At 47.7% G+C, this 17,027-nt stretch overlaps 1 protein-coding gene across 6 annotated transcripts in view; it reads left to right on the forward strand.

The window, feature by feature from the left end:
• The window catches only part of mark4b (MAP/microtubule affinity-regulating kinase 4b), a 242,384-nt gene that overhangs the window by 210,233 nt on the left and 15,124 nt on the right, over positions 1 to 17,027 (forward strand). For all 6 annotated transcript variants that reach the window (XM_041179273.1, XM_041179276.1, XM_041179275.1 and 3 more), the window contains exons 7-13: positions 150 to 206; positions 2,673 to 2,909; positions 6,642 to 6,761; positions 11,012 to 11,111; positions 11,837 to 11,949; positions 14,898 to 15,057; positions 16,065 to 16,288. In XM_041179273.1, the coding sequence (XP_041035207.1) occupies positions 150 to 206; positions 2,673 to 2,909; positions 6,642 to 6,761; positions 11,012 to 11,111; positions 11,837 to 11,949; positions 14,898 to 15,057; positions 16,065 to 16,288 (1,011 nt within the window). The remainder of the gene's footprint in view (positions 1 to 149; positions 207 to 2,672; positions 2,910 to 6,641; positions 6,762 to 11,011; positions 11,112 to 11,836; positions 11,950 to 14,897; positions 15,058 to 16,064; positions 16,289 to 17,027) is intronic.

A 17,027-nucleotide genomic window follows, 5' to 3' on the forward strand; every position in this document is an offset into this window, starting at 1 on the left:
AGAGGCTTAAGAACCAGGTGGGTTATTATACACAGGAAGACTTCACATTCTGATTGAGGGTCCTGCAACCGACCTCTGGCGTGATGGGGATGAGGGGCTAATGTTTGTTCAGCAGGGCAAGGATTGATTGATGTGTAACTTGTCTGCAGATCATATCCGCTGTGCAATACTGTCACCAGAGGAACATTGTGCATCGGGATCTGAAGGTAGGGCCTCTATGACATGGGTTTAACGTGCTCACTCACTGGGTGCTGTTCCGCGGTGTACCTCTCTTATCTGCTTCTGAAAGACTTGCATTTATCTAACACCTTTCACTATCTCAGGTGAAAGCTGAAGCGCTTTCCAGCCAATGAAGTACTTTTGAGGTGTAGCCACTGTTTCAATGTAGGATACGCGGCAGCCATTTTGTACATAGTAAGGCCCTGCAAACAGTAATGAGGTAATCATTGGATAATCTGTTTTTAAGTTGTTGGCTGAAGGACATATGTTGGCCATATCCCCTGTTCATCTTCAAGATATCGGTCGTGGGATCTTTTGTTTTCACCGAGAGGGGCCTCAGTTTAACATCATCACCGAAAGATGGCTCCTCCAGCAGTGACGCACCCCCTCAGTACTCCATTGGCAGTGTCAGCCTTGACTTAAGCGTGAAGTCTCTGGAGTGGGACTTGAACTCACGACCTTCTGACTCAGAGGGCAGAGGCCTACCTATTGGGTGACCTCTGACACCAGCAAGTGCTTAGATAGTGAATATCAACCAGCTGCCTCCATGCCCCATACAAATGCTAGCCTAGCCGTTCAGAGTAGGATCTCTGGGTGATTCACATCATGTCGGCCTCTGGCTCTGGCCTCTGGCATGGCAGCCATGCCTTCAGCTGCCTGGGCCCTGATCTCTGGAAATCCCACCCCCCCGAAACCTCCCCACCCCTCCCTCCTCTTTTAAGACACTCCTTAAAACCAACCTCTTTGGCCAAGTCTTCTGTCACCTCTCCAAGTATCTCTGTATGTAGCTTAGCGTCAAATGCTGCCTGATAACACTCCTGTAAAGTGCCTCAATGTTAAAGATGCTATATAAATGCAAGTTGTTGTATCACAGCGAGGCCTAAGTGAAAAATATGACAGAGACCAGAGCCTTCCTCTTGTGGGAGAATCTAGAACCAGGGGTCACTGTTTAAACATAAGGGGTCGCTCATTTAAGACAGAGATGAGAATTTTTCTCTTGGAGAGTCGTGAGTCTTTGGAACTCTCTTCCTCAAAAGGCAGTGGAAGCAGAGTCTTCAAATAATTTTTAAGGCAGAGCTAGATAGATTCTCAATAAGCAAGGGGGTGAAATGTTTGCGGGGGGTAGACAGGAATGTGGGGTCGAGGTTACATTCAGATCAGCCATGATCTGCGGAGCAGGGTCGAGGGGCTGAATGGCCTACTCCTGCTCCTAATTCCTATGTTTGAATGTAGGGGTCATCGCTATTCCTGGGGCTTGGTGCCTACTGGGTGTCTATCTTTATTCATTCATGGGATGTGGACATCGCTGGTTAGGCCAGCATTTAGTGCCCATCCCTAAATGCCCTTCTTGAGCCACCTTCTTGTCAACTGAGTGTCTTGCTCGGCCATTTCAGAGGGCAGTTAAGAGTCAACCCCATTGCTGTGGGTCTGGAGTCACATGTAGGCCAGACTGGGTAAGGACCGCAGATTTCCCTCCCTAAAGGGGCATTAGTGAGACGGATGGGTTTTTACAACAATCGGTGATAGTTTCATGGTCACCATCACTGACACTAACTTTTTTAAAATTCCAGCTTTAATTAATTAACTGAATTTATACTCCTCCAAGTATCATGGTGGGATTTGAACTTATGACTGGTTATTGGTCAAGAGGTGTAATGGTAATGTCACTGGACTGGTAATCCAAAGACCCAGGCTCATGCTCTGGGGAACATGGGTTCAAATCCCACCATAGCCACTGGTGCCATTTAAATTCAATTAATTGTTTTTTAAAAATCTGGAATATAAAGCTAGTCTCAGTAATAATGACCATGAAACTATCATCAATTGTTGTAAAAACTCACCTTGTTCATTAATGTCCCTTTAGGGAAAGAAATCTGCCACCCTTACCTGGTCTGGCCTACATGTGACTCCAGACCCACAGCAATGTGGTTGACTCTTAACTGCCCCTCTGAAATGGCCGAGCAAGACACTCAGTTCAAGGGGAATTAGGGATGGGCAACAAATGCTGGTCTTGGCAGCGACACCCACATCCTGTGAAAGAATAAAAAACTATGCTGCCATATCCATTATGTCAAATGGGAAGCAGTTGGGCGTAGCTGATAATACTTCAAATTTGGAGGTTTGAAACTCACCCTCTCTCTCTCTCTTTCTCTCTCTCTCTTTCTCTCTTTCTCTCTCTCTTTCTCTCTCTCTCTCCTTTCTCTCTGTCTTTTCTTTCTCTCTCTCTCTTTTCCTCTCTTTTTGTCTCTCTTTTCTTTCTCTCTCTTTTCTTTCCCTCCCTCTTTTCTTTCCCTCTCTCTCCTTTCTCTCTCTCTCTCTCTCCTTCTCTCTCTCTCTCTCTTTCTTTCTCCCTTTCTCTCTTTATCTCTCTTTCTCTCTAACTCACACACACTCTGTCTCTTGCACCCTTTCTCTCTCTCTCTCTCTCTCTCTCTCTCGTTCCTCCTCTTCAGGCCGAGAACCTTCTCCTCGATGGTGACTGCAACATCAAGATTGCTGACTTTGGGTTCAGCAACGAGTTCCAGTTTGGCAACAAGTTGGATACATTCTGCGGGAGCCCCCCGTACGCAGCCCCCGAACTTTTCCAGGGCAAAAAGTACGATGGGCCAGAGGTGGACATCTGGAGCCTGGGAGTCATCCTGTACACTCTGGTCAGCGGCTCACTGCCGTTTGACGGTCAGAACCTGAAGGTGAGAGAGTGAGGTCTGCATGTCGGGTCACAGGCCCTTTACTGACCTTTTCACCTCTTCCATTTCTTCCTCCCGATCGATTTAACTTCCCCGTCTTTTTCTCTTCTCCCTCCATAATACACTTTCCTCGCTCCCCCCCACCGCGTCCTTCCCCTCCCCCACTGATCCATCTGACGGTTTCTCTCTCCACAGATGCTGCTGCCTGACCTCCTGAGTATTTCCAGCACTTTCTGTTTTTATTTCACTGTTACCGGCACTAGCTTTTGGTTCCGGATTTATTTAATCACTGAATTTAAATCGCTGCAGTGGGATTTGAACTTGCGTCTCTGGGCCATTATTCTGGGCCTTGTTTCATGTGTATATTTGTTCATGGGATGTGGGTCTCGTTGACTAGCCCAGCATGTATTACCTCTGGATTAATATAAGAGTTAGGAGCAGGAATAGGCCATTCGGCCCATCAAGCCAGCTCCACCATTCAGTAAGATCATGGCTGATCTGAGTGTGGCCTTAACTCCACTTTCCTGCCCTACCCCCATAACCCTTAACTCCTTTGTCGATCAAAAATCTGTCCTAACTAGATTACTGGTCCAGGTTTTTCCATTTTTTTAATTCTTTCATGGGATGTGGGCTTCGCTGGCTGGGCCAGCATTTATTGCCCGTCCCTAATTGCCCCTTGAGAAGGCGGTGGTGAGCTGCCTTCTTGAGCCGCTGCAGTCCATGTGGTGTAGGTACACCCACAGTGCTGTTAGGGAGTGGGGAGTTCCAGGATTTTGACCCAGCGACAGTGAAGGAACGGCCAATATATTTCCAAGTCAGGATGGTGTGTGGCTTGGAGGGGAACTTCCAGGTGGTGGTGTTCCCATGTGTCTGCTGCCCTTGTCCTTCTAGATGGTAGCGGTCGTGGGTTTGGAAGGTGCTGTCGAAGGAGCCTTGGTGAGTTGCTGCAGTGCACCTCTGTTGTAAGGTGGCCGAATTGTGCTGTTAATGATAGAGTTGATCTGCAGACACTTCTTGCGTGGGAACATTAAATTTATTTACAATATACTCAGCAGCCACTACACGTGTGCTTTCAACTCCAACTCTATCTCTACACTGACTGCTGAGGTGGCCTGCGCTTCTCTCCTATTCGTTACTACAGATCATGTGATCTTCTTTAACAAGTATTCATCAACAGGAGGAGGAAAGGCTTTGGCTAAAATTAGACTCTCATTTCGAAATTAGAACTGAAACAAAATCGTGAACGAAGACTGAAATTGAATCAGAGAGAAAACTAAAATGATTTCTTGAACTAAAGTCAATGCTGATATTGGTCTTGGGGACCAATGCAGTGCAGCAAAAAAGATTTAATTAGGAGGATAAGCTGCATGGATGTGTCTGTTGAGTGTAGAAGATTAAGGGGTGATCTGCTGTTTAAGATCATTAAAGGATTTGATGGGGTAAATAGGCTGGGGTGTGTTACAGTTCACTCGTGGAGGTCCAAGTTGCCATGGCAACGCACACTTTTACACACACGTTGTAGTCTGGAGCTGTGGATAGTGACGGTAGAGGCTCCACCATTCTTCCCATCACACGACTGACCAGGAATCTCTTCCACTCTTACCGCCCGCCGCTGGCGTGTGTTGGAAGGATTTGCAGGTTGATACTCAACCTGTCTGGCCACATTACGAACGCACCTTCCTTGGCCATCAGGTCCTGGAGTGGGACTTGAACCCAGAGCTCCCAGCAGATACAATACCCAGCAGGCCACAGGACCTCCAGGGTGGATATTAGAGAGAAACGATTTCCTCTGGGGCGGAGTCCAGAACAAGGAGGCGAGCCAGGCTGTTCAGGGCTGATGTCAGGAAGCTCATCTTCGTTCAAAGGGGGGAGGGGCGAGATGGGGGGGGGGGGGAAGGGGGTGGAGGGGGGGGGGGAAAGGGGAGGGAGAGAGGTGGGGGGAGGGGGGGAGATGGGGGGGAGGGGGGGAGATGGGGGGAAAGGGTGGGGAGAGAGGTGGGGGAAGGGAGAGGGGGAGGGGGGGGGGAGGAAATCTGGAGCTCTCTCTCCCCAAAAAACAGTTGAGGGAAGGTCAGTCACTTCAAAGTTTCATAATTGACATTGGTTTAGTTAAGAGTATTGGGGGTTTCAGCACCAAAACAATCTTAAGACTCCAAGACTTAACAGATGAAGTTAAGGTACAGATCAGCCATGATTTGATTGGCAGAACAGGCTCAAGGGGCTGAATGGACTCCTCCTGTTCCTATATTCCTATGATCCGTGTCCTCACACCGATGAATAAAACCCCCGTTTTCATTCCATTTAATTGTTTAGCCACACTTCTTGAGGCCTGAGTGTTGTGTGAGAGGGGAAACTGCCTTTGTAGAAGTAGCTGAAACACAATTTTTGGGGGATAAGATATCTCAAAAACCAGAACGGAAATATCCCAAACTCAAAACTTTTGACCAGGCTAAAACTAAAAACCAGACCTAATCTTGGGGGCAAAAGGCTTGCCCCTAATAACGAACAAAACCAGAATAACTAGTGGGTACTAAATTGTGGGCTGGTTTTTATGGAACTGCTGAGCGTTTGAAGACATTGTTTTGTTTAATCTCTGTTCCGTCTCGCTTATTGCTGGCCTCTGTCAAATACCTTAGATTAAGGTGATAAGTGTGGCTTGATTCTTATGAAGACGAGAGCTAATGCCTTTGCTCGTCTGCTGAAACCCTCACCCATATCTTCATAACCCCTAGACTCGGCTATTCTAACGCACTCCTGGCTGCTCTCCCACATCCTACCCTCAATAAAATTGAGGGCACCCAAAGCTCTGCTGCCTGTGTCTTAGCTTGAAGCAACTCCCGTTCCCCCAGCCCCCCTCATCTTGCTGACCTACGTTGGGACCCGATCGAGCAATATCTTGACTTTAAAATTCTCATCCTTGCTTTCAAATCCCACCGGTGCCTCGCTCCTCCCTATTTTAGTAATCTCCTCCTACCACACAAACATCCATGCTGTCTGTGCTCCTCTAATTCTGGCCTCCTGCGCATTCCCACTTATATTTTAATCGCTCCACTGTCAGCTGCCTGGGCCTCAAGCTCTGGAATTCTGTCCATACCCCTCTCTGACTCTCTACCTCACTTCCTCCTCTCAGTCGCTCCTTAAAGCCTACCTCTCTGACCAAGCTTTTGGTCATCTGACGTAATACCTCCTTTCGTCGCTCGGTGTCAAACTTTTATTTTATAATTCTCCTGTGAAGCGCCTTGGGATGTTTTCCTATTGTTGTAAAAAAAGACACTTTATCAAAGCTTTTTGTCTTGCACTCACCAGGACAATCTTTGCGGACAGAAAGAACATGTACACACATTGCACCTGTTTCAACTAAACAAAATAAGTGACAGCCATTCGCTGGTTCATTCCTCAGGGCAATGCCTTGACCAATCAGTGTCAAGCTGCCTGGTTTAAAATTTCAAACAATGTTTGGCAGTTAACTGTCAGTCACCATTAACTGGTGCATTCTCCATTGCAACGCTTCTACCAATCAGAGTCTACTTCCCAACCAATCGGCACTCTCTTCTCACATAATATAAAGTTGTTGTTTCCCCTGATGTTGGTATTCTTGTGATTGTCCTGATGAGTGCAAGATAAAAAGCTTTGACAAAATGTCTTTCCTCAGTAACACTCAAGTTCTGTGCTACCAAATGACTTGTTTCTCTATGTTAAAGGCGCTATATAAATATGTTGTTGTTGTGTCGGCAGGAGCTGAGGGAGCGAGTGTTAAGGGGGAAGTACCGTGTCCCCTTTTACATGTCCACTGATTGTGAAAACATCCTCAAACGCTTCCTGGTACTCAACCCAGCCAAGCGGGGAACGCTGGAGGTAAGCCTGCACATGTTTAACCTGAGGGTTCCCTTGTTGAACTCAGTACTCTGCGTCATTTATCGGATTGGAGCTCTGTTGATCGGAGAACAATGCAAAGCCCCAAGCGGTTTACTCACCAGAATGAGCCTGTTACAGGAAATATACATTGATCGGGAAGAAGAGAATGAGACAATAAATGATAATATATCAGAATTGGATTTTATTTTTGAATCATGGGGTGTGGGCATCGCTGGCTGGACCAGCATTTATTGCCCATCCCTAATTGCCCCTTGAGAAGGTGGGGGTGAGCTGCCTTCTTGAGCCGCTGCAGTCCATGTGGTGTAGGTACACCCACAGTGCTGTTAAGGAGGGAGTTCCAGGATTTTGACCCAGCGACAGTGAAGGAACGGCCGATATATTTCCAAGTCAGGATGGTGAGTGACTTGGAGGGGAACTTGCAGGTGGTGGTGTTCCCATCTGTCTGCTGCCCTTGTCCTTCTAGATGGTAGAGGTTGCAGGTTTGGAAGGTGCTGTCGAAGGAGCCTTGGCGAGTTGATGCAGTGCATCTTGTGGATGGTACACACTGTTGCCACTGTGCGTTGGTAGTGGAGGGAGTGAATGTTTAAGGAGGTGGATGGGGTGCCAATCAAGCGGGCTGCTTTTCTGTTCCTTGAGTGTTGTTGGAGCTGCACTCATCCAAACAAGTGGAGGGTATTCCATCAAATTTGTGACTTGTGTCTCGTAGCTGGGGGACAGGTTTTGGGGAGTCAGGAGGTGAGTTAATTATTGCACAATTCCCAGCCTCAGACCTGCTCTTGTAGCCACGGTATTTATATGGCTGGCCCAGTTCAATTTCTGCCCAATGCTAACCCACAGGATGTTGATAGTGGGGGATTCAGCAGTGGTAATGCCATTGAACAAGGGGCGATGGTTAGATTCTCTTTTGTTCAAGGTGGTCACTGCCTGGCATAAATGTTACTGTCACAGCCCAAGCAACTGCACTGTGATGGTTAACATGAATGCGGAATTTTGATTTTGCAGATTACATGGATAAATGTTGCCAGAAAAGGACAACCAAAAGTTGTGACAGGAAGTAAGACTATTGAACAGGGAGTCCACACGCTATGTGAGATTTTTAACATACATTCGTTGCCCCTCTCACTAAAACCTGTTTTAAAACTGGAACGTGGGGAAGTAGCAGGAAAGGTTTGTGATGAAAGCTCATTCAAAAACTTCATGAAAACCTTCACATTCAACTGGGAAAAAAAATTAATTCAGATCAAGTGTAGGACGTTCAGGAAGGCAAATGTAAGTTCAGACTAGTGAAAAAGCTAATTTAGGAAGTTCACCAGAAGGACAACTTGTAGTTGTTAGGTAGTACAGAGCTTGATCATTGCTGAAAATAGGCATTTTGTTGAAGTTTTTCATCTTGCACTCACCAGGATTAATTGGTAGTCTTGTGATTATCCTGATGGGTTCAAGATGAAAAGCTTTGACAGAATGTCTTTTTTAAATAACTTGTATTTACATACAACAAAAATTGCTGGAAAAACTCAGCAGGTCAGGCAGCAACTGTGGAGAGGAAGACAGAGTTAACGTTTCGAGTCCGTATGACTCTTCATCAGAACTCTGATGAAGTTGAGCTCTGATGAAGAGTCATTCGGACTCGAACTGTTAACTCCGCCTTCCTCTCCACAGATGCTGCCAGACCTGCTGAGCTTTTCCAGCAATTTTTGTTTTTGTTTCAGATTTCCAGCATCCGCAGTATTTTGCTTTTATCATTGTATTTATACAGCCCACTTAACTTAGTAAAATGTACCATGGTGCTTCAGGAGTGTATAGCAAAGCAAAATTTGTCACCAAGGGGATCGAGATTTAGGGAGGGAATTCTGGAGCTTGGGGCCCAGGCAGCTGAAGGCACGGCCGCCACTGGTGGAGCGATTAAAATGAGGGGTGCGCAAGTGGCCAGACTTAGCGGAGTGCGGAGATCCCAGAGGGTTGTGAGGTTGGAGGTGATTACAGAGATGGGGAGGGATAAGGCCATGGAGGGATTTGAAAACAAGGATGAGGATGTTAAAATTGAAGCATTGTTTAACTCGAAGCCAGTGCGGGTCAGCGAGCACAGTGAGTGAACGGGACTTGGTGCAAGTAAGGACATGGGCAGCAGAGTTTTGGATGACCTCAAATTTACAGAGGGTAGAGTGCGAGAGGCCATCCAGGAGTTCATTACAATCGTCAAGTCTGGAGGGAACGAAGTCAAGGATGAGAGTTTCAACGACTTATCTGTGGAATAGACATTCCAGATAGAATCGTGGCAGCGAAGGCTATAAGCTCATTTAGGAAGCAAGACAGCACATTGGAGACCGGTGGGTCATGCTCAGTGGATGAGATCAGATGGTCCAAGTGATCTGAACCTATCGTGTGATTTTGGGGGACAGAAGAAAGGCAGGGCAATGGATTTGAAAGCCAGGGGGATCTGATCGAAAATAGACGGAGGGGTCAGGCTGAGATAGTTTGTGTCTTTAATGAACAAAGTGGTACTTAACAAGGGCAGTCTGCAGAACGGATACATAATATATATTACATAATAATATGTTTTATATATATATGTTTTTATATATAATTGCTTTGGAGTACTGTAGTGTGTGGTTAGGTTTACTGGACTAGTAAACTGTTCTAAGTTAGTCACCCGTGAATCCAACTGGGAATTCAGGAGAAATGTCTGGTGGGAATGTGGAACTCGCTCTCACAGGGAGTGGTTGAGGTGAATAGCGGAGATGCATTTAAGGGGAGGCTAGATAAACACGCGAGGGGGAAAGGAATATATGATGGCCGGGTGCGATGAATAAGTGTGGGGGGAGGCCAGGGTGGGGTATGGACATTATGCATGTGTGTATTTGCTTAGGGAGCCTGACAGTGAAACCTGTTAAACAGGAACCGTTTTAATTTCACTCCAAAGCTGAGGTTTACCATTTAGCTGCCCTCTGGCCAGGCCCCATCCCAATGGCCAGGCTGAAGGGATGAGCTCCTGGAGGAGGTGGCGTGGGAAGTGCCCGGGGGGGTGGAGGGCACTTGGGGTTGGGGGGGTGGTGGGGTGGAAATTGGACTTCTCTCTGGGAGCTGATGTCATGTTAGCCGATGCTGGGAACACGACACTGACTGTATGCAGCACATCCAGGTGCACAGCCAATTCACCCACATCAAAAGGCAGAGCAGTCAGTGGAGAGGTGGTGGTCTCTTCCGTAATAAAACCCAGGGACTTGCTATCTGGGATTATTTATACCCACTAACCCTGTTCCTCTATCCTAATTTGCCTGAAGTCCCATTCTCCCGTCACCATTGTGTTCACTGACCCGTGTTGGTTCTCTGTCCTGACTGTTGTGATATCGTGTGCGTGCCAGTGCAGACAATGACCTGTACCTTTAAGAAGCTGCATAATGATATCACTATGACATCGCTGTGTGTGAGGTTGGAGGATAATAGGAACAGCCTCCATGTTAGATATTCACTACTGCCTGTGATCAACTACTGCAGGTGTTCACTCCTGTCTGTGACTCTGTATCAGTAAGATTTTATGTATACCTTTTGAGTCAGGCATATAGTCAAGTGATCAGCCTATGTAACTGTTAGTACCCAGGCCAGGTCAAGGCCTGTGCAGAGCTGTATCTAGTTGTTGCTCGTAATAAACTTCATGTAATTGTCTTCGACCAAAGTCCTCGTCAGTCTCAAGATCTTGCTTAGCATAAATAGCATGGAGACAGATCCCTTGAGATCTACATCAAGACCCTCAACATATATGGCGACAGCAGACAGTAAGAGACCTTGACACCGACAGTCCCTCAAATTTAAAATCCTCATCTTTGTTGTCCAACCCTTTCATGGTCTTTCCTCCTCCCTATCTCTGTAACCTCCTCCAGCCCTACAACCCCCTGAGATCTCTGCCCTCCTCTAATTCTGGCCTCTTGAGCATCCCCGACTTTTAATCTCTCCACCACTGGCGGCCGTGCCTTCAGCTGCCTGGGCCCCAAGCCCTGGAATTCCCTCCCTAAACCTCTCTACCTTGAGTTGCTCCTTAAAACCTATCTCCTTGACCGAGCTTATGGCCAAGTGATGACCCAATATCTCTTTCTGTGGCTTAGTGCCAAATTTTGTCTATTAACCCACCTGTGAAGTGCTGCGAGCGGTTTAATATGTTAGATCCGCTGTATAGTTAAGGGTAGATGTCAATAAGCCGATTGCCAACTCACCGTTCCTCTCAATCTCTCCAGCAAATTATGAAGGACAAATGGATAAACGTGGGCTGTGATGGTGAAGAACTTCGGCCGTATGTGGAGCCAGAGCCAGACCTGGGAGACAACAAGCGAATAGGTGAGAAAGGAAATTCATTCAGAACACCTCTTGGTATTCCAAACTCTCTCCGTTAAGCAGCTCGGTTTGGCGACTTAATTAACTCGAGTGCGGCAAGTTCCTCTACAGCAAGGAAAGGAGGAAGGGGCTTCCCTCAATGTCCCGTCCAATGGGAGCAGATGAGCCCCACAGATGGGCAGGGAGGGAGCGGGCAGGCTGGTACATGAGGTGGCAAACCAGTGGTGTCAATGGTGGGTGACTGCTTTTACCTTCTCCTAGAAGTTGACCTTGTTGGACAGGAGCCATTTTGACTTGAACCCCAACTGAAACTCGCCGTCCGGGTCCGTTTTGCGCAGACCCTGTCTCAGTGACCAGGCTGTGATTGGATGGAACTGCTGCTACGCTTTATTGGGACTAGTGGAGGGGGGCGTGAGGTGTGGGGCAGGGATTTAGAGTTGTGGATTCCGCCCCCACCCTGTGAATATCTTCACGTAGATGTTGCGATAGGGGGAATGTGATAAAAAGTATTGGAGATGAGTGGGGCCAGCCCAACAGCCGAGCTGCATCCAGTTGGGTAACAAAGGGTTCTGTTCCCTTCCCATTGGTTGTGCAGGCAAGGCGCCTGGAGGGTAGACCAATGGTGGGAGAGTGGGGGCAGGGTGGTCCGTGTGAAGCAACCTCCAGCAACCATCATGTGAAGACCTATGGACATCTTGTCTACCTGACTGTTCTGTTCTGTTCCATAGAAGTGATGATTGGAATGGGCTACACACGAGAAGAAATTAAAGAAGCTTTGACCAGGCACAAATACAATGAAGTAACTGCTACCTACCTCCTATTGGGCAGGAACAAAAGTGAGGTAAGGGCTAAACATTCAGGAGATCAACATGTATAACGCATGTGGCTGGGTCATTGGGCTGCCATATTCTGTTGCCCCTGACACTTGGGGTTTGATTCCATACTTAAACTGATTGGATCAGCATTGTAATGTAAAGATTCTAACTGAAATGACAATGGGACAATTCCCCAACCCAGCTTCCAGTAGGCCCAAGGCCTGGGCAGGAATTGGCATCAATTGGCACTACACTGGCAACAAGAAAGGTTGGTGCGGGAAGTAGAACTGAGGGAATGGCAGAGTACGAGTTGCTTCTTTGGAGTTGACTCAGCAATGAGGAGGCACCCCTTACACCTAACCTACTTGTTACACCTTACCCAGTGTGGGCTTGGTACTGAGTCCGTGCCTGGATGGTTTCGTTGCATCCCTGCCCTCAGGCGACAGCTCGTATTTATATATATACAGCTTTAATTGTAATGAAACGTCCCAAAGTGCTTTACAGGAGCATTATAAACCAAGCTCAACATCAAGAGGGCATTAGGAGAGCTGACCAAATACTTGGTCAAAGAGGTAGGTTTAATGGAGTATCTTAAATGAGGAGGGAGGGGTGGGGTGGTTTAGGGAGGGAGCCGAGGGCCCAGGCAGCTGAAGGCACGGCCACTAATAGTAGAGTGTACAGCATGGGGATGGCTCGAGAGGCCAGAATTGGAGATCTCTGAGGGCTGTAGGGCTGGGGGAGGATCAAGTCTGATTTGAAAGCAAAGCTGAAAATTTTAAAATCGAGGCTTTGCTTAATTGGGAGCGAGCACAGAGGGTGGTAGGGGAATGGGACTGGGTGAAAGGGTGACAAAGATGACCGAGGGCAATTAGTGATGAGCAATAAGTGCTGGCCTAGCCAGCGATGTCCACTTCCCATGAATGAATAAATAGAATGTGGGAGACCAGTGGGGAGAATGTGGGAATAGTCACGTCTAGAGATAACAAAGGCATGGATGAATGTTTCAATAGTGGATGTGTTGAGGTAGGGTGGATTGGGACAATGTTACAGAGGTGGAAATAGGCAGTCAGTGATGGGGCGAATGCATAGCTGGAAACTCATCTCAAGGTCAAATACAATACCAAGGTTGCGAACAGATTGAATGTTATGTGAAGTAACAGGTGAAAAAGCCAATATTGCGTTGAATGACCACAAGAGGGTGAAATCTCATGAGGAAGTACAGGGAAACAAATGCGAGTTACCAGTACTGAAGCACGGGGAGAGAGTATGAGTCTGAGGCCAACATTGAGAAGGCACAATAATCAGCTCCACAACAGAGATCATACAGGATTGAGATAGACCAGGGAACCATAAGGAGAATCCACAGCACTTTAGCACTCTTGGTAAGAAAGCCAACTGAAACTTGGGCTTACTACTCAGATCCTAATGGGGATAGAGAAGAAGGAGCAAGACAAAGCTGTACGGTCACCCAGGAGAAGGACACTCACACCGACAGAAGGGAGAGTGCAGCACGCCCTCAGCCACAAAGAGGTCAGAACAAGATCAGGGCGGTTGGTCAAGGCACCTCAGAGACTGACAATGTGAAGCCTGAGACTTTGTGGGGAGGCGAAGGAGAATGTATGCAGTTGGGATAAAGACCTGGGGGGAGATGTAGAATAAAGGGTTAACATCCAAAGCACATGATGCTGATGTAACGATGATGTAACATCACACAACTGAATAGCAGAGATTGGGAGGAGGAGAAGTTCCAACCTTGTGCAGGTGTTCCCAATATGTATACAGCCAGCTGTAAATAAAGAAGAATGGTTTTAACAAACTACAGTCTCCAGCAGCTTACTCTGGGGGAATAGACAAGCCCAATGAGCCCCATTTAGATTCTGAACACATGACGAAACAAAAAAAAAACAGGGAAAAAGCATAACTAAAAGTCTAACTTGATGTGCACAAATTGGAAGCACTGAATGTAGCAGAGGGGAAGTTTGGATGCTGATTTGGGCTGTCCCTTCGTCTTTGCAGTTGTTCCATCAGATGTTACGTTCCTCCTGTCAAGCAGCCTTAGAAATGGTGTTGATCAAATATCTGTGGGGCAGATCTCCCCACCTGGCCACTTGGCCCCCCAGTTGTCAGTGGAGAGGACTTTGCCTGATTGGCGTTAGTCTTATCCAGATGCAATGTCTGGGTCACTGCTGATGGACTCACCTCCCTCTTGAGGTTTGTCGCAACTCCTTTACCAGTGGCAGAACACTTAAGAGCCAACCACAGGGGCCTGGAGTCACATGTAGGCTAGAGCGGGTAAGAATGGCAGCTCCCCTTTCCTGTAGGGTGGTGGTGAATGAGATGGGTTTTTAACAACAATCCGGAAGCTTCTCTGCTTAGTTTTCTGCTGCCGGCCCTCAAATGACCAGGTTTGTTGGAATGGTCGTTTGGTGGGACAAAAATTGATATTGCTGAAAAAAACGACATTTTGTCAAAGCTTTCTGTCTTGCACTCATCAGGACAATCGCAAGAATACCAATGTCAGGGGAAGCAAGCACTTAATACCATATGAGAAGAAAGTGCTGATTGGTTGGTTCTCATATAAAGTTGTTGCTTCCCCTGACGTTGGCATTTTTGTGATTGTCCTGATGAGTGCAAGGTGAAAAGCTTCAACAAGATGTTGTTTCTCAGCAACATTCAAGATTTATTGGAGTTCAATTTATCAACTTCACCGTGGTGCACTTTGACCTCTTGACCTCTGGCCTTCCAGTAACCAGTGGCAGAACACTAAGGGCCAACCCTTAATGGCGGCTCTCAGTTGGTCCTTTTGGTTTGCTTTTGGAACTGTTGACTGGAGGTAGCCCAGAGGCGGACATTTTGAGGTGAACCCTCACTCCAGGCGGGACATTGTCAATTGGCAGTGGCCAAAAATGGCCGCCCCGCTCATGGAAACTCAGCTAGGCCTTGGTTGTCATTCTGGTTCTTTCCCGTCTTCCAGATGGATGGCAGTGACTCCCGTTCTGGCAGTAGCCTCTCATTAGCCAAGGTTCGGCCCAGCAACGAGCTGAACACCAGTACAGTGAGCCAAACGTCAACGCACAGCAGGAGCCAACGCAGCTCGTCCACCTACCACCGGCAGCGCCGGCACAGCGACTTCAGTGAGTAGAACGCGTGTCTGTTTGTGACGGTGTCCAACTAGCGAGGGACTGAGGGAGGCCAAGGGAAAGTGTGAAGGCCCCAACCCCAAAATAAAATACTTCACTAACTTGATGTCTTTATCAACAATAGCAATCTTCCTTTATATAGCACCTTTAATGTGGGAAAGCGCCTCACCCCTAGGTCAGAGGGTGGTGAGTTCAAGCCCCTCTGTGAATTTGAGTGCATGGTTTAGGCTGGTGATCGGAACATAATCAAATTCCCCTGATTAACCTTGCACCCCGCTTACATAAGATAACATAGGAAACAGGAGCAGGAGTAGGGCATTCGGCCCTTCAACCTGTTCTGCAATTCAGAAACTGCCCTGGGAATTGGAATTGAATCATCTTCTGAGGTTGGACAGCATAGAAGGATCATTCTTCAGTGTGTAAAAAAAAAAGCTCCATTTATATAGCACCGTTCATAACCTCAGGTTACCTCAAAGTGCTTTACAGCCAATGAAATACTCTTTTTCAGGTGTAATCACTGTTGTCATGCAGGAACGCGCCAACCATTTTGCACACAGCAAGCTCCCAGTAACAGGAACGTGATCATGGCCAAATAATCCGTTGTTAAGATCGAAGGTTGAATATTGGCCTCGGACATCAAGGGGCGCTCCCCTCCTCTTCTCTGAAAGAGTTTGCGCCCACCTGAGAGGGCAGATGGGGCCTTGGTTTTGACGTCTCATCTGAAAAAACGGCACCTCTGACGGTGCAGCACTCCTGCAGTGCTGCACTGGGGGGGGGGGGTGCCGGCCTGGATTTTTGGGCTCAAGTGCCTGGAGTGGGACTTAAACCTGCAACCTTGTGGCTCAGCAGCAAGGGAGCACCTCGCTGGCACATGGTTGGTGTCGAGCCTGCCCCACGCTGGACCTGCCGGCGCTTGCGTTTCCTCTACCACTGCCAGGGTCGAGAAGGAGATGGGCGCTTATATCGCCATGGCTAACAGGATGGACTGTTGTTTATTCCAGGTGGGCCAGCTGCCCTGACCTCTCACCCGAAGCGGAGCCAGACCAGCACGGCGGACAATGACCTGAAGGAGGAGCGCATCCCGTCCCGCAAGGTGACCGGCGGTGCAGTTACCAGTGGCAGCAGCAGGGCAGGGGTCCCGCCGTCCAGCCCCATGGTCAGCAGCGCCAACAACCCGAACAAGTCGGAGATCCCAGACCGGAGGAAAGTGTCCGGCCCAGCTAACGTAAGGAGCTTCAATAACCAAAGTCTGGGTTAAGAATGGAGATGATTAGTTTATACCCCTGTCAATTCCCCAGGGATTGGGTTTACATACATGGTGTCCATGTAACTATCCTCCACTTACTGTATCTTCCTGAAGGAACCCTCCTTCTTTAATCCGTTTCGGTCATGAGCTTTGTTTGCTGTAGTTTGTAGAGACTCTTTTCCAAATAGCCTCTGTAGACTGTTTGCTTTAGTGCATTGCAGAGAATTACAGCAGAGAAACAGGCCATTCGGTCCAACCAGTCCATGCTGGTGTTTATGCTCCACTCGAGCCTCCTCCCATCTTTCCTCATCTAAATCTATCGTAAACCTCTATTCCCGTCTCCCTCATGTTCATCCAGCTTCCCTTTAAATGCGCCTAAACTATTCACTTCAACCACTCCCTGTGGTAGCGAGTTCCACATTCTCACCCACTCTCTGGGTGAAGAAGTTTCTCCTGGATTCCCGATCGGATTTCTTGGGGACCATCTTATACTGACGGCCTCTAGTTCTGCTCTTCCCCACAAGAGGAAACATTCTCTCCGTATCCACCTCTATCAAAACCTTCCAGAATTTTAAGGACCTCGAAATGCCCGCCCCTCAGCCTTCTCTTTTTCAAGAGAAAAGAGACCAGCCAGTCAATCCCTTCCTGATAAAATACACACCACATTTCTGGTTTCATCCTTGTAAATCTTCCCTGCACCCTCTCCAGTGCCTCTCTA

Source organism: Carcharodon carcharias, chromosome 34 (genome assembly GCF_017639515.1).
Source record: "Carcharodon carcharias isolate sCarCar2 chromosome 34, sCarCar2.pri, whole genome shotgun sequence".
Taxonomy (NCBI): Eukaryota; Metazoa; Chordata; class Chondrichthyes; order Lamniformes; family Lamnidae; genus Carcharodon; species Carcharodon carcharias.